This window comes from Rhincodon typus, chromosome 5 (genome assembly GCF_021869965.1).
Source record: "Rhincodon typus isolate 14 chromosome 5, sRhiTyp1.1, whole genome shotgun sequence".
NCBI classification, from domain to species: Eukaryota; Metazoa; Chordata; class Chondrichthyes; order Orectolobiformes; family Rhincodontidae; genus Rhincodon; species Rhincodon typus.
Genome location: NC_063336.1, coordinates 117,386,780 through 117,408,289, shown reverse-complemented (window position 1 = coordinate 117,408,289; position 21,510 = coordinate 117,386,780). Strand labels below are relative to the sequence as shown.

Sequence of the window (21,510 nt, the reverse complement as noted above, 5' to 3'; positions counted from 1 at the left end):
CTACCAGCGAAGGACTACTCCAAGGTCTAATATTGTCAAAATGTTCAGGACCTGATTCTTCTATTTCTGTTTTACTTCTCCAGCCATCAGTGTTATAGCTTCCTCTGGAGGCAGTTACCAGGTACTGCATTATGACAGGCAGGAAATTTGTGACATAGCTGCATGACTCAGTGTGCTACCCAGAGTCTCACTAACTCCCCTGGCACAGGTAAGTTGCTGGACATTCTTCAATGGTAGCAGGATTAGAGGCAATATGATTCGAACACATTTCTTCCAAATATATTCTACATGTGCATTAGAATCAGAGCATTGCACTACTTCTTTTTGGGCTGGCCAACCACACCTTGTTGCCCTCAGAAGATAGACAGTCCTTGTCTCAGATCCCAGGGGCAGACATCCTGCCTTGGGAGACCTGCCCATCATTCCGAGGCCAACAGCTCCAGATGAATGGCCACACACACTACAGAGACATGTCAGTGTGACGCCCAGGCAAGGTGCAGTATCATCGCTGGATTCCATGCCAGAGATCAATGGTGGTGGAAGGGGCTGATAGGGTGGGGTCATGAGGTGGTCACTGCCAAGGGTGGGAGAGGAATTGGCTTTCAGCAGCTGGGTCTCAATCAGACAGTGCATTTCAATTAAGATTTATTTGTTCCCCGTGCACGCTGAGTTCCCATTCGTCACTGACTTAATAAGAGGGGATAAAGTCACGATGCAGGTATTAACAGACCACAGTTGGCAGTGGTGTAGGAAGGTCATCCACAGGATTCAGTAGGAAAGGAGATGGCGAGTTGGCAGGATCTCCACCTGATTAAATACCTCTCTCTTCTTCAACCACCAACACTACCTGTGAGGCAGGGTACAAGATTCTGCTCAGTGTCTGACTTACGATCTGTTAAAGTAATAGTTCATATTTGCCCAAATGTCATCAAAGACTATCCTAGTTTAGCTTTCCAATATATAAATATAATAACTGCAATAAGGATTAGGGCCAGGATAGCACCAAGATTGAGATCATTAAAGAGAGGAGAGAGATGAAGTGAAGAATAATATTTGGTGATGTCTAGCTTGGTTTTTGATGGTTTGAGGATTGTAAGGAAGAAGGGAAAAACAACATGCTGAAAAATCATTCATTCAAAATCCTGGAAAAGAGTGAATTAGAGCAGAAGACTAAGAAATCAATCTTAATTTTATTCACTGCGGGTGATGAGAAGAAGAAAGGGAAGGGACAAAAGAGGAAAGCTCAGAGTAAAAAATGAGTGCTTACAAAACAATGATCAATAAAACAGATTGCATGCAGTGAGGAGAAGAGCTTGGTTTTACATTACAAACTAGGTTCTGCATCTGTTCTAGAAGTGTTTAAAAGATGGGAGCATCATCTTCCCAGCTGATATTCATGTCATAGACAGACTTGTGGACAGTTAACTCTTAATGGGAAAAGACTGCTTCCTTATCAGAATCCCTTTACAGTGCCCTGCCATTTGATAGTTTATATTCCGACTTACCGCATCAACCTTAACAACAGCATCGGAGTTCTGTCATCAAGTGGAAAAAAAAACACAAATGAGATGATATCAGCATCACAAAACTAATAACATAAAGATCATGAAACACTGCCTCCATCTCTATCAGAAATGGAACAAGAGAATATTAAAGAAACACAAATCATGTGGACAATAAAAGTTTTGTATGTTTGGAAAACAAGAGCTTCACAAAAAGATGCTAAAATAAATTAAAACGAGAAAAAAAAACATACAAACATACTTATTAATATCACCTTTTGGTGGGGCTTGGCTGTCTAAAACCCAATGAATCCATTTGCTGACAACGCTATTAAATGAAGTTCTCCTATTTCACTGCTGTCCCATGAATAGCACTGTATCGAACTTCACACCAAATTGACATTACCAGTAGTGAAGTCTGACAGCAAGGTGCTGAGCTCCACCATGTGGGATGAAGGATGTCATGTACTGACATGTCTCACTTCACCTCATTTTCCTAATGTTCATGTACAGTACAAACACATCACTGACCAGGAAAATATCAATCTCATCCATTAAAGTGATAATTAGCATGCTTTCTACTTCTCCTGCTCTGCCAATGCCATTGAGTTGATATACAGGAATTTCTGCGATTTCTGTTTGATATCGCCAGTCGAGCAGATTTTGGGATTGTGCACACAGGACCATGATTGAATCCTGCATGGCTGTTCACCCACTTTAGTACTGAACTAAGGCAGTAACTGTGTCTGTTAAGGTTGGTGCCCTCATTCACATCTGGCATATTGCACAAGCCACTGAATTCAACAGCAACAATGTTTTTACTTGTTTTGCTTCTTTACTCTGGCACGCATCAACTAATTCTGAAAGCTCTGAAGTTAAGAAATGCCTGTCCTGTCAGCATCAATACCACAGGACACAAATGGGCTTAGTCTGCGTGTAAAGTGAGAGCAACCCACTTGGTAAGACTGCACATACAAACAGATTCTGACTATTTTCCTAAGCTGATGTTTACACAGTTGTGGAGGTGCCGGTGTTGGACTGGAGTGGACAAAGTCAGAAATCACACGACACCAGGTTATGGCCCAACAGGTTTGTTTGAAATCACAAGCTTTCTGAGAACTGCTCCTTCTTCAGGTGAAGTCACTTCGAAGCAGTGCTCCAAAAGCTTGTGATTTCAAATAAACCTGTTGGACTGTAACCTGATGTCGTGTGATTTCTGACTTTTACACAAGTTGGAACACAATACAGTACAATATAAAATAGCTGTTCGTAAGTACATGCGAACATTCGCATGTTGCAGCTTTAAATGTAATATTAATGTGGGCTTTCATTCAGAAGTACGAGTGTTTATAAGACTGATATTTGTAAATTGGAGACTGCCTGTAAATGTAAGTGCAACAGTCACAGGTTAGAGAGTTCCCAACCAATAAAGGCAGCTGCAATGATCTATGAAAAGCCCAGAGACAGTTCCTGTTCCTGCTGATTCACAGCAATGGCTGAAACAGTTTCCTAACTTATGGAGCTGTCAACTCCTATCTCCATTTCACAGCCCCCTGGAATTGCACACAACAGCAGGAACCTTTACATTTCGGTTTCAATTGCACTGTAGGAGCCTGATTTAAATATGTTCAAAGTTGTCCTGAGTCTCCACCGTGATATGCTCAGATGCCCCACTCTCCACAACTACAGCACATTCCATTCATTTTGCTTTTGAATCTCCACAAGCCCTCCCCTTGCTTGTTGTGGTCAGTTTACACTGAGATCATACTCACGGCATCCAGCTTGACAACAGTCTCCATTTTCTTCACTGGGACCTCTGTTTCCATGTTAATGTTGATATCTCCTGCAGGGTGAAAGAGCGGACCTCCATTTGCCAATACCTGGTATCCATGCATTAGTTTCGCTGAACAGAAACCAGGGGAAATCCCGAAGACAGGGACAGACAGAAAAAGACAAGGACAGAAGAGAGGAAAACATGAGAATATGGGCGGAAATGACATAAGAGATTACAGATGAGGCAAAAGTAAACAGCAAACAGCATGTGGGGAAAGGTTACATCCCATTGACTGGTGATAAAATACATGCCACCCAGACAGGATGAAGTTTTATTGGTTACAGTTTGATAGACATTGAATTCATTCTTAGAATCCCTACAGTGTGGCAACAGGCCATTCGGCCCAACAAGTCCACACACTGACTCTCCAAAGGGCATCCCATCCAGACCTATTCCTCTAAACTCTCCCTGTAACCCTCCATTTCCCATGACTAATCTACCAAACCTATACATCCCTGGACACTATGGACAATTTAGCACAGCCAATCCACCCTAACCTGCACATTTTTGGATTGCAGGGGGAAACCGGAGCACCTGGAGGAAACCCATGCAGGCACGGGGAGAATGTGCAAACTCCACACAGACAGTCACCCGAGGGTGGAATTGAACCTGGGATGCCAGTGCTGTGAGGTGACAGTGCTAACCACTGAGTCACCATCATTTAGCTCTTTCACAGCTTTGTTTCCCTTTCAGAAGTGGATGCCTTTTTTCTGTGCCGTTGAGCAGATGGTGGAGCTTCAAACTCAGAGATGCAGAATCAGAAGAACTCTTCAGTAGAGGAGCCAGCTAACAGGGCATTGCTCACTCTTACCTACTGCCTGTCCCTAGTCCAGGCAAGGTTCCTAAATTTCCTTGTGTCTTTACGTGTGTACATTTCAGTACATGCTAAACAGCGTAATAGCCTTACACAGCTTTTCATACTTCAGTCCACTATGAACAAGGACAGCTGTTCTTTTTCGAATATTTAAGTGATCAGAATAGTTAAAACAGCATAAAAGCCTTGAACAAGTCTAATGTTTTCTTTCAGTAGAGTCCCTAATGGGTAAACTTCTATTGAAAGTTGTGTTGGTTCTGATGTAGATACCTTGGCGACCAGTTTCAGCAGTGAGTGTCAAGGGAGACTGATTCCTGGTGGCACTGTTGAAGAGTGGCCAGCTATTTGACTGGCAGCTCCTGGATGGGAGCCTTCCACAACCTGAGACAATTTACAAGAAGATAGCCGGGGAGGTGACAGTATTATTGCTGGAATGTTAATCCAGAGACCCAGGTAATGTTCTGGGGACCTCGGTTCGAATCCTACCATGGCAGATTGTGGAATTTGAATTCAATGAAAATCTGGACTTAGTGGTCTAATGATGATCATGAATCCAATTTTTGGAAAAATCCATCTGATTCATGAATATCCTTTAGGGAAGGAAACTGCCATCCTTACCTAGTCTGGCCTACATGTGACTCCAGACCCACAGTAATGTGGTTGACTCTTAACTGCCCTCTGGGCTATTAGGGATGGGCAATAAATGCTGGCCTAGTCATTGATGCTCTCATTCCACGAATGAATTAGAAAAAAACCCAGGCTTCGCAGGTGTGCGGAATCACACTCATCTGAGAGTTCTTATCCAAAGATGTGAGGCTACCACCTCTGCATAAAAATCTGGCCCACGATCTTTTATATGATTTCCCAATGTAAAATAAAATAAGCGTATACTTAGCAAGCTCTGTGCAGAAACTGTTAATGTGACTTTCTAAAAACTGTACTTCAGTATAATTTTCTTTCAAAGGTGATTATTGTATTTACTTTACCTATCCAAGTTTATTTTCATCTGGATAGGATTAGGTAGAGAAAGGCACATTTGGCTACACTGGGACAGAATGCTCACTAAAAGCACTGATTCCATTGGAATTAAACAGCAAAAAATGAAAATGTTTTGCATCTGAAATAAAGCAGAAAATGCTGGAAATATATAGCAGGTGTGCCAAAAGTTAAAGGAAAAATTACAGGATATTGTGTCTTTTGCAATGCTGATGAATTTTCAGTATCTTCTGCTTTATCTGTTGATCTAAGAACAACCCACAGTCCATTTATTGTAACTTGTAATGATCTTCTAAGGAATCAGCAGTTGCCTCAACTTTATTTAGTGACAATATGTTATAGAAACAGCATAGTTTCTCAAGCACCAAGCCCCTTGTCTGGGTAGTATGGTTGCAGAGATCATTGTTTTTTAAGAAAAGGCTTTTATCCAGTCAAGCTTCCCCACAAAAGGGAAGAATAACAGATGATATCCCAAGACCTGCTCACAGACGCTGATCCTGACTTTGTATGAATGAAGAGTCAAGCATGATGGTAGCCTTGGAGCATGCAGGGGAACCTGAAAAAGCAGTTGCATGATTGGCCAGAGCATGAGGGCTGTAATCACCATCTCCCTGCCCTGAGTTACACATCGAGAATTTGTCTTGTCTAGTTTCTTCCCAGGGGAGAAGAGAATTGGTGTATAAATCGGGTGAGTTAGGGTTTCAATGAGATGCAAATTGTTGAAAATTAGACAGTCACCACTCAATGGTAAGATTTTAAATTTGCCGTTTAAAGTCTGAGGGGCAAATTGGAAATATCTTTCTCTGTTGTGAATCATAGTTTTTCATTCTCATCATATTTCCCCACCTTTCTCACACCACACCGAGGGAAAATTTCTGCCCCTAAAAAGAGAGAGAGGGAGAGAATATTGAGGTAGAAATTCGCCTTCCTTTGGTCACTGGCAAAGGGCAATGAATGACTGTGCAAAGGTATGGCCTGAGGGCTGTTTGAAATGGGATCTTGGACTTTAGCTTTAAGAACTGGGTGAGCTGCACTGTGACCCCTGATTGGGGCTTTAGGAATCTGGCCAGTGCTGACCATAGTCAACTCCTGGAAGGAACTGTCATCAGGCAAAGTGGAAGGAAGGAGAGGTCTAGTCTGGGCTGGCAGGAGGAATTGTTTCATCCTTTTGTTTGCAATTTCTAGTGGCCCCTTTGAGGTGTGGCCGCTGGAGGCCTGGGTTCAAAATATCTGACACCTATTTGAGGCCAGTGCCCTGTAGACTTAGAATGCTGAGCTCTGAAAGCTTGTGTTTTCAAATAAACCTGTTGGACTATGACCTGGGGTCATGTGATTTTTGACCTGGAATGTTCAGGAAAGAGTTCTTTAAAAGACTGTCATCTGGAATTTCCCCCCCAACATTAGTTTCTCACCAAAAACAAAATGGTGAATGTTATTGAATTTCTGTCTCATTGAGCCCTGTTCTGTTCTTATCTTCTTATATACTCTGTCTGAGCTACAGTATTTACCACAAATTCCAAAGCTGCCACATATATACATACATCACCTATCTAGGAAGAATATTTTATCCCAGTTCATTCTTGTTCAATTATTTCTCACGCGGATCGCAAGTTAGGTTCAGTGTTTGTGTTTCCCCAGTCACGCTCCTCAAGAAAGGAAACGGGGATTGTAATTTTTTGCCCCACTTCTGTCTGACCACTTAGTAACAAATGCAAAGCATCATATTTTCAGGCCACAGTATGAACTGATGGCCTCTTCAGCCCAACCCTTGAGGAACGTATTCAGATTGTCATTGAATTTCACTCAATTACAAGTTTCACTGCAAATCTCCGTTAACAAAGATTCCTGATCCGATGGGCAGGGTAGATTTGTAGACTACTGTTTCCCTGAATACAGAGCTCAACTCCTTCAGTGAGCTCTCTGTAATCCACATTTAAATGTTTGTGGTAATCTCCCAGTGGGGGTATGTCCATAATGGGCAAGAAAGAAAAATTACTGGAACACTTGCTCTTGTGTAACATGCTGTGGTGAAAAAAAGTAAGATCTCCTTCACTGTCACAGCAAGTTTGGTCACTCAGAATACCTTGTGTTGCTGTGGCACTCCTGTCACATTTCTATTTCAATTTACCTGGGAATAGAAAATACTATCCACAATGACTGAAGCTGTTTCATAGTTTAACTCCAGAGGCTCATATCTGTTATACTGAGAAACTGGAGGAGGACTATATGAAACAATATTGGTGATTAGAGGATTTCCATTCTGTCCTCTTATGCTACACAAATAAATAATTAAACAGATATGATTATGGCTTTTTACATTATAAATTTGAGGTTTTGGAAATCTCTGACAGTTGCTGTATATGTGAGACATATACCAGTTGTTTATATTGAAGGCAATCTCATACCTGGGCCAGTTGGCATGTATATGAAGAAAGCAATAAAGTAAGATAGAAATATATTGATGAGGAACCGTCGAAAGTAGAGTGGAAAACTGTTAACATCACACCTGATTGTTTTTCAGTGGCTCCTGCTTTGTCCAATTTGCAATGAACACATTAGTTTCTTTAACCTTGTTAAGTGTTTAAGTTTTCCAGGAAGAATTGAAGGTTGTCACAATTAACATCTCTTATTACACTTACTTATAGTCTGATTTATATTTAAACTAGTGTTAAAAATCAAAAATCAGACCTTTAATTTCTGTATGAAACTCATACCATATAGGTAGGACTTTTGTACATTAAGTTAGAATTGTTTAAAGGGTCTGTGGATAAGAAGACCAGTGAATTTTTATAAATAGAAAAATAGCCAATTGTTCACCCAAATTTAGGAATTCTACACAAAGGAGACAAAATCCAAGTTATGGCTAAAGCAGCTACAAGTTTTACCTTCAAAAATAAATACATGACATCAAGAAATGAAACCCTCTCAGAGAAATGTACTACAAGTTAACATAGGATACATATATATACACACATATAAAAATATATAAACTAAAAATAATTACAGTTACACAAAATAGAAGGCAGATTGAATACAAAATATTTAGCAATAACAGTTAAAGTAAAATTAGGCAGCTTGTTAAATTCTTCTGATATGTTAATTTTGCTGCTTAAATGGGAAAAGATAAAGTCATAGAGTTATACAGCACAGAAACAGACGCTTTGATCCAAACAGTCTATGCTGACATTTTCCCAAACTAAACCAGTCCTGCCTGGTTGGCCCATATCCCTCCAAAACTTTCCTATTCATGAACTTATCTGAAAGTCTTTTAAACATTCTAACTGTACCTCCATTCACCACTTCTGGAAGTTCATTCCACACAAGAACCACTCTATGTGTAAAAAAGTTGCACCTTATATCCTTTTTAAATCTTTCTCCTCTCACCTTAAAATTATGCTCCCTAGTTATGAACTCTCTCACTCTAGGGAAAAGATCCTGTTATTCATCTTCTCTATGCCCCTCATGATTTTATAAGCCTCAATAAGCTCATCCCTCAACCTCCTAATGCTCCAGTAAAAAAAGTCCCAATCTTTTGAGCCTATTTTCATAATCAAACACTCCATTCCAGGGACATCCTGGTAAATCTTTCTGAAACTCTGTAAACCAGGGTGACCAGAACTGCACACAGTACTCCAGAAGAGGCCTCATCAACGTCTTGTACATCCTTAACATGACGTCACGACTCCTATTCTCAAAAGGCCTGAATTTATAAATTTATAATTATAAATTTAAATAAATTTATCAAGGAATTAATAAATCAAGTAAAATAGAAAAGGACTTGTCCATGTCTACTCAGGATGAATGACTTGGAGTGGACGACTTAACCTAGACTTAGATAAACAGTCTGGAAAATTTCCACTGTCTCCCACATTTCAACATGAGATGAGTATCTCCTCTTCATGGAGATGGTCTTCCATTTCCTACACCAGTTTACTTTTATTTAGACGACTGGGTTAACAAAGCAATCCAACCAGAGGCAAACACAATGAGGAAGATGCATTCCAAAGGTGGGTTTGCAAAGTTGCAAGGAATGACTTATAGGAATTATAATTACTTTTCTGTTACGACAGAACATGAGTTTGAGATAAAAAGACATGCTTCAGCTTGCACTCATTTAGCAAGAACAATTTAGCAAGAAAGACAAAAGTAACATGAACTAATTTCATATGTAAGAGAATACCAAATGGTTGGTAAACAGGCTCTGATTAATAGAGGTGTTGCTGCAGTAAATGCACCAGTTAATGATCACTGACATTTAACTGTCAACTTTTGTTTACATTTTAAACGAGGTAAACTGACTCTGATTGGTCAAGGCATTACCCTGATCAATGAAATGAAATCACTCTGAGACAGCCTACCTGGTTTAAAATCTAGTTCAGTAAAGCTAGTTTAGAGAGTGATGTTAACTGTTTATATATTAAATACACACCAGGGACATATTTCTAGGAGATGACTCTAGGAAAAAGTGAACAAACAGATGAGAGCTATCAGAAAGTTAAAGGCTAGATAAGGTACAATAAAAGTTACTCCATGTTTGAGAAAAGTCTTGTGTTTTAGCGTACCTGCATTCACCCAGTTCTGAATTTTGTTATCTGGTGGTCGGTAGATGAACTTTCTCAAGGAACCAACAGCATGTGAGCCAACCAGAGTGTACCTGCCGAACGCACGGCAGTCTACCACACGAATATTAAGAGGAGGGTGAAGAAGTTCATTTTCTGGCAGATCCTATTAATAACATGACAGAAAAAAGCGTTAAGAGGAAGAATATGTTTGCCACATCAGAGAATAAAATTAGCTTAACAGGTCTGGCAGCATCTGTGGAGAAAAAAACAGAGTTAACATTTTGGGTCCAGTGACCCTTCAGAACTCAGTCTGTCGATTCTGTTTTCTCTCCACAGATGCTGCCTGACCTGCTGAGTTTTTGCAGCGATTTCTGTTTACATTTCTCATTTCCAGCATCCGTAGTTCTTCATTGTGTTTTTAATTACGATAATTTATCAGACTGTAACACATTTGTGCAGTCATTACGGTCCTTACATCACAATGTTACACTGACATTTGGCTTGATTACTGAGTGATTCACCTCATCTCTATAGCAATTTCCTTGGAAAGAACTGTTAACGTCCACATGTAGCCATTACCACTAATCAATTGTTAGAACTGCTCCCAAGGAAAAATTATGAGAGACAGGAGTGGATGAGGATTGAAGTGAGAATATTCTTGGTATGAGCTGGTATGAAATTCTCTGTACTTTTCTGCATCACAACCAAACAATACTTAGACCAGAAGATGCAGAACAAAGAATAGTGCAGCACAGGAACGGGCCCTTCGGCTCATGATGTTGTGCTGAACTTGACGCCAAATTATACTAATCCCTTCTGCCTGCCATTGGTCCATATCCCTCCATTCCTTGCATATTCATGTGCTTATCTAAATGCCCTGTTGTATCTGCCTCCACCACCATCCCTGGCAGTGCGTTCAAGACTCCTACCACACTTTGTGTAAAAAAACTTGCCCCTCACATCTCCTTTGAACTTTCCCCCTCTAACCTTAAATGCGTGCCCCCTAGTATCAGACATTTCAACTCTGGGAAAAAGGTTCTGACCGTCAACACTATCTATGAATCTCATAATTTTATAGACCTCTCCCCTCAGCCTCCGCCGCTCCAGAGAAAACAACCTGAGTTTTTCTAGCCTCTCCTTACAGCTCATACCCTCTAATCCAGGCTGCATCTTGGTAAACCTCTTCTGCACCCTCTTCAAAGTCTCTACATCCTTCCTGGAATGTGGTGACCAGAACTGAACACAATAACGTAGGAACAGGAATAGACCATACAGCCCATCCAGTCTGCTCTACCATTCAATGAGATCATGGCTGATGTGATAACCCTTAACTCCACTTTCTTCCCTTTTCCTTTAGCTCTCGATTCCCTTACTGATTAAAAATCTGCAAATGTCAGCCTTGAATATACTTAACGATTTAGCTCTAACAGCCCTCTGCAGTAAAGTATTCCACAGATTCATTGCTCTCTGAGACAAGAAATTCCTCCTTATGGCTGTCTTAATTGTGCACAACCTCATTCTGTGCTTATGCCTTCTAGTCCTAGTCTTTCCCACAAGGGGAAACATCTTTCCACATCTACCCTGTCAGTCTCCGAAGAACCTCTATGTTTCAATCAGGTTGCCTTTCATTTTTTAAAATTCCAACGAGTACAGGCCCAACCGAATCAATTTCTCCTCATAAGACAGTTTCTCCATATCAAGTATCACCCCACTGCCTCCAATGCCAGTATATATTTCTTTAGATAAGGGGTCCAAAATTACTTATTGCATTCCAGCTATGGCCTGACGAGTGCCTAGTCTAGGTTTAGCAGAACCTTCCCGTAGTGATTGTAATGAGGTCAGCCAGGTGGATCTTACAGAATGTTCCCTGATTGGGGGGTGCTAATCTGGTCCAATTAGACAGCCCTGGATGATAGATAAGAACAGGAGTGTTGGACATCCTGTTCACTCTGAGAGCGGGCTCTGAGGGAGCTAGGGCAGATGAAAAGCAATGAGTAATTCTGCTGACAGTTTATGAACCTGTAGCTTTTTTGGTTATTAGAAGCCTCACTTTTCCTGAGGCACCAGATAATAAAACCTTTCTGGAGTTGGCGGATTTAGTTCAGGAATATTACAACCCCAAGCCTCCTCTAATTCTCAGAAGCTATTGATTTTTATTCAGCAATTTGAGAACCAGGGGAATGTGTCTTAGGATTTTTGATTAGGTTAAGATGACAGGCAGAGGGATGTGACTTTGGTTTAACCCCTAATGAGATGCTGAGAGGCTGCTTGAAATGTGGAATTAATAATGTGACCATACAAAAGCACCTACTAGCTGAAGCCCAACTGGACTTCAAACAGACACTACAACTGGCTTTATCATTGAAAAACATGGCAAGTGGATCATATGAGTTGCTACTAGTCTCTCGTACTAGTGGAAAAATATCTTCTCCATATCCACTCTAACCAGGCTACTTAGTATTGTGTAAATTTCAAAGATTGCAAACAAGGTGATGAAGGACAACTTCAATCATTAAGCTTGTTGTTTCAAGTTCAAAATATGAAGACTAAACTATGAATAACCACAGTCCGTGATTACCTTGTCCAAGTTAAATCTTTGAAACAAGAAAAAGTGATGAAGGCAGAAAATGGAACACCTGATACACAACCCACTCAGTTTTATGTAAATCATTGATACTCAAGGTAGTCAGTTCTCACCACTTCAAAATACTTGACCAAAATACTGAAATTTGGATTTTTCTTGTAGTTCTGAATGACTGCAGATTGAACACCTTTCCCAGCGCATTCAATATCAACTCTCGGCCGGTCAACCTGTGCTAGATTCACGCGCTTCAGATCCCTCAGACCCCAAAAGAGAATCTGTAAAGAATAAACAGAAAGGAATGATTTTGTGATCTTCTGTATCAAGACAATTGGGTAAGTAAGTAGACATTATGTTGTCCTTTAGCTCTGGATCAGAGCTTCTGCTGTCTTGAATTAAGACTCTGTTTGATATATTGTAATAATCAGATTTCAGACTTCTGTTTAAATCATGTGTGAGCTCTTCATTCAATCCAAGTGGGAAGTCATATCTACTCTTCAACATTTGTTGAACATAGTGAAGAACAAAAATGAAGTATTACTTCCATTGCCTGAAATAATTTGAAGCTTATTTCCATTCCTACAGAGATTAGATAAACTACGCTGTTTATAAAACAAAAACAAAGTGCTCGGGAATCTCAGCAGGTCTGGCAGCATCTACGGAGACAGAGTTAATGTTTCGAGTCCCAATTTAAATTTTCTTCAGAACTGCTTCCAATGAGGAAGCATCCTCTTTGTATCTCCCCTGTGAAGGTTCCTCAGGATTTAATATGTTTCAATCAAATCATTTCTAATTTCCAGCTATACAAGTCTAGCATGTCCAACCTGATCTCATAAGACAACCCTCTCATTTCAGATATTAGGCTAGTAAACCTTTTCTGATTGGCCTTCAAAGCATTTACATCCTTGCTTCATATCTGCTTGGTGTGTTTCTCAGACAGACTATCTGGTGTTGGGGCCTTAATTATGGAACAGACTCACGTCCTACGACACAGTACCTCAAAATTCCAAGGTGTCAAGTTATTGGATGGAGTCACCTTTTAACCATTTACCCACGGCCCTCCCCAGTGCCTCACCCCCAAAACCACTGACTAAATCTGTCAGAAAGATCATTTCCCTTAGTCTAGCATTTGTACTGAAAGCTGCCAGGTTGTGATCCACTGTCCAAGCTGCACATTAAAATCCTTTAGGAAGACCTTAACCAAGTTTGCCTACCATATGGTTGATTCCTTGCGTGTGATCAGGTCAAACAGTGATGACTGTAAACACACAAATGTAAACCCTGTGATTTTCCATGTATTAGTTCTGTGCCTGTTATTGTGATGAGGCTGTCAGCACCTACTGCCATTTTTGTTAAACAGAAATCTCTGGCTTCTGCAAATGCACAGTTAAACACTGAAATCCTCAGGTTACTGTCAGTGATACCCTATTCCTCAACAGGATGAACTGTTATAACCCCTGCACGTGTAATCAATCCAGAATTAGTGACCTGTTATGAACAGAAACATTATCTTTGTAAGATCCAATGGAAATGTTAAGCCAAGCTTGAACAGGTAAAACTCATTTTTAACAGTGTACTAACTCATTGTCGCATTCTGCTCCTGAAAAATTGATTTACACAAATGTGGAATTTCATTCCATTCGATGCTCATTTGAATATTTCTTGTGTTTTAAAAATCAATTACTGCTTCCTGCTAATCAGAAGCTGATAATGTCGCCATCACTGGGTACTGGCATTGCACTCGAACCACAACTGGAAGCTGTGTGATTGTTATTCCTCTTGCTATCCCAGTTCTGCTCTCTTCTGCACCCATCCTCCTCTCTCCTTATCACTGTTCTCCTCTTGCCACCCCATTCTCACTCCACTTGCCACCCTAGTTCCCTTGCTGCCTTCTAATCCACACCCTTGGTGCTTCACTTGCTATTCCTCGCTGGCTTTGCTATGTGGATGTTGCAAGGTATGTCCCAAATGATCCTTAATCTCAAATGTATGCCCCAATCTTTATGCTATTTTCAGTACTATAATTAAACTGTGGTGAATTATTACTGCTTTTTCCGGCTCTCCAGACTATGAAGGTTCTTCAGTTTGATTGGCTGATCAGGCTGCCTGCACTGTTGCCAAATTCTGTGACATTTCAAACGAAGAAGCCCACATTCAGGAGTTCCCTAAATCCTCGCAAAAAGCTTTTATAGAGGTCGGTCAGGTGTGTTGCTTTGTGTGTGCATCCTTCCTACAGCAGGGAGACCAGGTTGCATGCTATACTCCATTGATTTGTTTCTGACCATACAGTCCAGGCCAGTGTACTGTTTGGAGTGTGACAAAAGGATTACCCACCTCAATCCTGTACCTGCTCAGCACAGGCCGGATCCCCTTCGGAACAGGGAGAATTGGACCACGGTCAGAGTCTGTTGGACCATCAATTGGTGGCAGATTGTGTTTTCCCGAGGGAGGAATCTACATTGAAAGAATAAAATTGTGTGTAAGTAATTTTCAAGGGAAACGTAGAGTCACAGAGATGTACAGAATGGAAACAGGCCCTTCAGTCCAACTCGTCCATGCCGAGCAGGTATCCTATATAAATCTAGTCCCATTTGCCAGCGTTTGGCCCGTATCCCTCTAAACCCTTCCTATTCATATACCCATCCAAATGCCCTTTAAATGTTGTAATTGTACCAGCCTCCACCACTTCCTCTGGCAGCTCATTTCATTCATGCACCACCCTCTGTGTGAACAAGTTACCCCTTAGGTCCCTTTTAAATCCTTCCCCTCTCACCTTAAACCTATGCTCTCTCGTTTTGAACTCCCCCCTCACCCCTCAGCCTCCGACACTCCTGAGAAATAGCCCCAGTCTATTCAGCCTCTTCCTGTAGCTCAAACCCTCCAACCCTGGCAATGTCCTCGTAAAACTTTTCTGAACCCTTTCAAGTTTCACAACATTCTTCCTACAGCAGGGAGACCAGGTTGCATGCAATACTCCAAAAGCGGCTGAACCAATGTCCTGTACAGTTGCAACATGACCTCCCAACCCCTATACTCAATGCACTGACCAATAAAGGCAAGCATACAAAACACCTTCTTCACTACCCTGTCTACCTATGATTTCACTTTCAAGGAACTATGAACCTGCACTGCAAGGTATCTTGTTCAGCAATACTCCCCAGGACTTTACCATTAAGTGTATAAGTCCTGCCCTGATTTGCCTTTCCAAAATGTAGCACTTCATATTTATCTAAATTTATCTCAGATGATCTGTCTGCAACACCCTCCCTCTGCGAATATGAATGAAAAAAAATGCATCATCTGCAGTTCTGATGCAAACTGTCAGATTAACAAAATCAAAGAATCTTAATATTGTCCCTGAATTGGGAAGTGGGTCAAAATAAAATCATTTTCCTCATCAAGATGTGGAAAGAACATAATTCATTCCAAAAGGCATTACTGACTTACATGCAAATAATAACATCACTACAATGTGAAAACAAAGGTCAGTACAGCACAGGAACAGGCCCTTTGGCCCATCAAGATGAAACATAGCTTTTCTATTACCTCAACTTGCAGATCTTGCAATTGTGAACTGCTATGCATTGCTTCACCTCTCCAAACCTTGACCGCATCATCATCTAGATGCCTAACAACAGCAAGTGCATGGGAACTGCATCACCTTTAAGTTTCTCTCCATGCCACAGACAGTCTAGGCTTAGGGTGTATATTATTTGAAAAACCACCAGATTTTTTGGAGGGGGCAAAGCCACTGTGGTAAATTGCATGACATTGTGCACATATCCAAAATGTATTTGATATGGTTCCACATGAAAGGAAATTAGCAAAACCCAAGACTAAGGAGCTTCACAGTAAAATGGGAATGGATGCGACAGACAGAAAAGAATGAATACTCATTAAAAGGGTTAACTTGGGGAATGAGCTTGTTTTGCACTTCTCATAACTCTAATTAGCATCAATGTTTTGGTCAAATATTCTGATAATTGTAAGCTGGAAGGGACAGCAGAAAGCAAGGAGGTAATCTGGAATTTATTGGATTTGTGGAACAAGTAAAGAGACAGCTAAAGGTTGATAGCCAAATGGAAAGACAGGAAGCTTTGTGACTCATAAATGATTTTCAGATAATTAGAATGAAATTCAAAGAGACCTAGCTCGCTAGCTGTGTCAGATGCCTCACATATCAAACCAATATGGAAAGAAAAGGCACACAGTGTTTAACTGTGTAGCTAAAGGAATATACATTCCTTTACACCCCCATGACGTGCAGGAGAGGTCTGTGCTAGGGAACCAGACTCCCTGGCTTTCTATTACTTTCCTATTGGCAGCTGATTGGGTTCATTCTCAATTCAGTCAACTGTCAGCTTGGGACATGAAGTAAAAATTGATCATGAGCTCCTGTGAAACTCAATTTAGTTTGAAGGAATGTATCCAAGTTCTCTCAAATCATTAACTTACTGCAGCTGAGAGTCTCTGTCACTATTTTGTTATCTAGCTGCCTCAATCTGTTGCTGCCTGATCTGGGAGATCTCTGATGTAAATTTAGAAAGGGGAGTTGCAATGAGATCTGGGTGCCCTCATACGCCAGTCACTGAAGGTGTGCATGCAGGTGCAGTAGGCAACGAAGGTGGCAAATGGTATGTTGGACATCATACCAAAAGGATTCAAGTACAGGAACTGGGATTCTTGCTGCAGTTATAAATGGCCATGGAGAGACCACACCTAGAATACTGTGTTCAGTTTTGGTCTCCTTCTCTGAGGAAGGGCGTGCTTACCATAGAGGGAGTGCAGCGAAGGTTTACCAGAATGATTCCTGGACTGATTCGGTTAGCATTATTTTTGCTGGAGTTCAGAAGAATGAGGGAATCTCAGAGACGTATAAAATTCTAACAGGACTTGGAAAGGTAAATGCGGGAAGGCCACTCCCGATGGTGGATGTATCCAGAAGCGGGTGTGACACAGGATAAACCATTTAAGACTGAGATGAGGAGAAACTTGTTCATCCAGAAGGTGGTGAGCCTGTGTAATTCACTACCAGAATAAACAGTCAAGGCTGAAACAGTGTGTGTTTTCAGTGGGGGGTTGGATAAAACACTTGGGGCTAAAAGGGATCTAAGGATATCTTCAATAAACAGGAACAGGCTACAGTTGGATGATCAACCATGGTTATAATGAATGGCAGAGCAGGTTTGAAGGGCCGAACGGTCCATTCCTGCTCCTTTTTAAAAAAAATTTTCCGTGAGTTCCATGTAAGAGACTTGGATGCGAAGCAAATAAACAGGTTCAAATGGTAATGGTGATTATTTTTAACATTAACAGAGGCAAAATTGTTCAAGTAGATCATTATCTCCATTTAAATGTTTGGACAGATCAAATATCAATGCACATAGCTCTTTAGTGAGAATGTTAGGGACCCGCAATGTGCTTTCAGAATAATCTGCTTGCCTCTCTTGCCCATGAGACTGAGAATGATATCAAATTAAATATGCAATTGTTTCACATTAATTCTTCACTGGTGATGACTTGAATTAAAAGTCACTGATCAAATAAAGGAATCATTGTAGAATTATGCGATGTTCTTGTCTTATTTCTTGCACACAGAGCAGGACAGGATGCACAATCCCATTGTATTTTAGTCTTTCATGTAGTGAGCACACCACCTGCAGCCAGTCTTCACTTAGAGGAATGGGAGCAAATGAATAGCTATTTTATCCCTTATAATTTTAATAACTGCATCAATAGGTGCTCAGTTAATAGGAAAAGTATGTGATGTACAGACGTGGGATTGGAATGCTTGGGAATGATTTGGTTTTGCTTCCAAGGAGCAGAAAATCTCAATGATACTGTGACCTCAGCTACTTCTTTCTCACACTTAAATAAATCATGATACAAATTAGAGATACATATAGATCAGGAGAACTTTAGGCATATTTTTCAGTCTGTGCTGAGTTAGCTGTGAAGACACTAGATGCTGTAACTGGATTCTGTATCGTCATTCAGGAGGGGAATAATTTTATCAAAATGATGCTGCTCTCCTCTTGGTAGGTCAGGCAGCGGCCAGGGAGAGAGAAACAGTGTTCACATTTCAGGTCGATAAAACTTCAGCATGACATCTGAAAGGCCATCAGCCTGAAACGCTAACTCTGCTTTCTCTCTTCACAGAAGTTGCCAGACCTGCCGAGTTTCTCCAGCACTTTCAGTTTTCATTTCAAATCTCCAGCATGTGCAGGATTTTGCCATTGTCTTGTGGTGATGATATGACAGCCAATGCTGCAGCAAAGGTAGGTTTGTGGAGATCTCCACCGAGTATAGGATTAGGATCGCACTATTCAGTGAACAAGCTGTCAAGTGAAGAGATCTTTGCTGAACTGGGAGCTATACTTGTGAGGGAACCCCAATGTAAGCACTACCTTTAACTAAGGAGGTAAGATGAAAGTAAGTGAGAATATATTTGGTCCCATTGTCTTACAACCATGGAGAGAAAAATTAGACCAGCAGAAATAATATTCTTATTCAATCATTTGATTTTCTTAGCACTAATTAACAGATTACAAATAGGATTTTGTTGATACATCTAAAGGAGAATTCCTAGAAACATGAATCTAGGCAGGTGAGGTTTGTCTTTGGTCAGTAAATTAACTCTAATGTCATTCTCATCATAGGCCTCCAGCAGATCAATGAAAAGATTTAGCAGAGCAGGCTGATGGAAGCTAAACCAATGTAATCAAGAGTTGTTTCCACAAAGTGGGGTGCAGCGTTACCTGCAGGAGTTCAAAAGCAGCCAGCAAATCTCCGGCAGTGGAATTCCCCCGGTAGATCTGATAATACTCCAGTTGTGGAGGGAAGCGAGGAGGACAATATTCCTCCTCTGCCATCTTTACCACAGGCTTTGAAAATGTTCGACCAATGTACTCCGCTTTCCCCTGCAAAGGTAGATGTGTTAGAAACTACCCAGCACAACTGAAGCAAACAGAAACAGATGTAGTCATACAGGTTTCCCAGATGTTCTTCATTGGACAGTATGCAACAACAGACTGTGAATTTGACAAGAGTTACTCAAAAAGGATTGAGTATATATTTCTGGATGGAACATAGCAGGACTCAATACTAATCAGATGCTACAGTTAGATTTCGGAATCGATCAGATTGCTTTTTATGACTTGCATAATTTTTCATGTATGTCTAATCTGGGAATCCTGGCATGTGACACCTATATTATCGCTGAAGGATTTCTATTCGCTACATCTGCTACTCCTTTACACAGTCTGACTAAATTTCTACTGAGATTATCAGATTCACTTTAAAATTATTCTTACCGGATCTATGTCAAACTTTGATGGCTGTTTTGTTTGATGTAATAACATATTCATAAGATGAAACAGTGACAAGGTTAACTAATGTTGTAATTCTTTGTAGAATGAACTACATCTACTCGTCTACTGTAAGAGCAGAAACATTCAAACACCTGGAATTTTCCCAAAGAGAGTTCTTCCATTGGTTGACTCAGTGAAAACTTTTACAAATTAACTTTTAACTATTCAACGTTGACACCCCTCGAAGTATAAGCCTGTCTTGATATTGTAATAAACAGCATTACTGCAGATTAGCTGCAAGTTGAACACATAACCTGCTTCCTCGAATAAATCTAAAGTAATTTCATTTCACACAACAAATGACTTGAAAGATATATCGCATCAGGTTGTCAATTGACATTCAGTTCTCAAGATTTTTGAATCCAGATGCATTTTCCGGTGAGGACTAATAAAAATCATGACTGTAAATATTTTTAAGTCCAGTAATTTTACAGCACTGTAAGTCACAATGGAATAGTCTTATTTGAGAACTTCAGAATAACTAAGCAAGGACATGCAAAACAGAAAATAAAACAATGTTTTATGGCTAATTAATTATGAAGTATGCTTGCATTTGCTCTAAGTCACTTTCAACATGATGGTCTTGAAGAAAAGAAATCTGTTTTCTTTGTTTTCTCCATTATTTGCCATTTTTTTCTCTGCTCTTCCTTTCCTGAAGCTGGTGATTCTCTATGAGAGCAGCAAACACCCTCTGGCAACTTATCCAAGCAGTTATGGTGTGTGCTCAGAATGGACTAGGCTTGATCTCTTAGTTTTTGGTGGTGGAGGTACAAGGGATGCATTAGTTCATGAATTTACAGACCAGTGTGATAAATAATTCTGCTTTTACTCCATTTCCAGAGTGTCGTGGACGCACACATTTTGGTTTTTACATTTGTTCTGTGCTAGACCATTTTCAAACAGCAAAATTATAGGAACGAAACATCTGTTGAGATAAATATACCTGTGCAAGATTTGAAAATTGGAAGGGGAGAAAAACAGAAACCACATGAAGATTTTCACATAATAATCCTCAGTGTTTACTTAGTTCAAATATACAGTGTTATCTGTGGCTATGCATAACTCACAGCAGTAACTTTAAAGATGCAACACAGTTTTCATTTGAAATATAATCAGAAAGTAAGGGGTAAATGGTTTTGTTGCTGCATCTTTTATATTGAGCCGACTAACGTTCTATTCTAAGTTCTATTCTAAAGCTACTGAAATCACAACTATCAGAACAATGCACACTCTACTTAGCCCAGAATGCACAAGGAGTCCAGCAACAGGGGAAAGTTAGAAAAAAGCAGAAACATACCATTAGCCTTTACTTAACATCCAAATTATTTATAGTGGGAGAAATTGAAACTTCGAAGCAGCAAAGATTGAACCACAGTGATTTTAAAAAGCAACACGCTCAGCTCTAAACACTCACAGGTTTCAATTTCTCAATCCAAAGTTGTTTTGTATATCTGTTTAACATGGTTAATTTTATAAAGGTTGTTGTATTTCAGCAGACCCATTGTGGAAAGTGATATATAATCATAGTGCTTTCCATTACTCAACACATTAGTGTGAGGGGAAAGAGGCCTGTGTCTGTTGATATAATGTCCATCCTGCTAACAGTTCGTACAGGGACTTTGCTGTGCTTTATAAAGGAATCCATGAATTTCACACATTCCCATTTTCTCAGCTGAATAAAGTTGTATGAAGAGCAGTGATTTTCCAGAAGAACAGGTTGAAGTAAAGGTAAATGAAAATAGATGCTGAGACAGACATATTAGGAACTGCAGATGTTGGAGAATCCGAGACAACAAGGTGCAGAGCTGGATGAACACAGCAGGCCAAGCAGCATCATAGGAGCAGAAAGGC

The 21,510-nt window shown here is 40.3% G+C and overlaps 1 protein-coding gene across 1 annotated transcript in view; it reads right to left on the bottom strand.

Annotated features, from left to right (window-relative positions):
* otofa (otoferlin a) overlaps nucleotides 1-21,510 on the bottom strand; it is a 323,207-nt gene that overhangs the window by 48,262 nt on the left and 253,435 nt on the right. The window contains exons 27-32 of the mRNA XM_048597126.1: nucleotides 19,048-19,209; nucleotides 14,624-14,743; nucleotides 12,406-12,567; nucleotides 9,709-9,871; nucleotides 3,275-3,405; nucleotides 1,506-1,535 (exon numbers count right to left, since the gene is read on the bottom strand). Coding sequence (XP_048453083.1) covers nucleotides 1,506-1,535; nucleotides 3,275-3,405; nucleotides 9,709-9,871; nucleotides 12,406-12,567; nucleotides 14,624-14,743; nucleotides 19,048-19,209 — 768 coding nt within the window. The remainder of the gene's footprint in view (nucleotides 1-1,505; nucleotides 1,536-3,274; nucleotides 3,406-9,708; nucleotides 9,872-12,405; nucleotides 12,568-14,623; nucleotides 14,744-19,047; nucleotides 19,210-21,510) is intronic.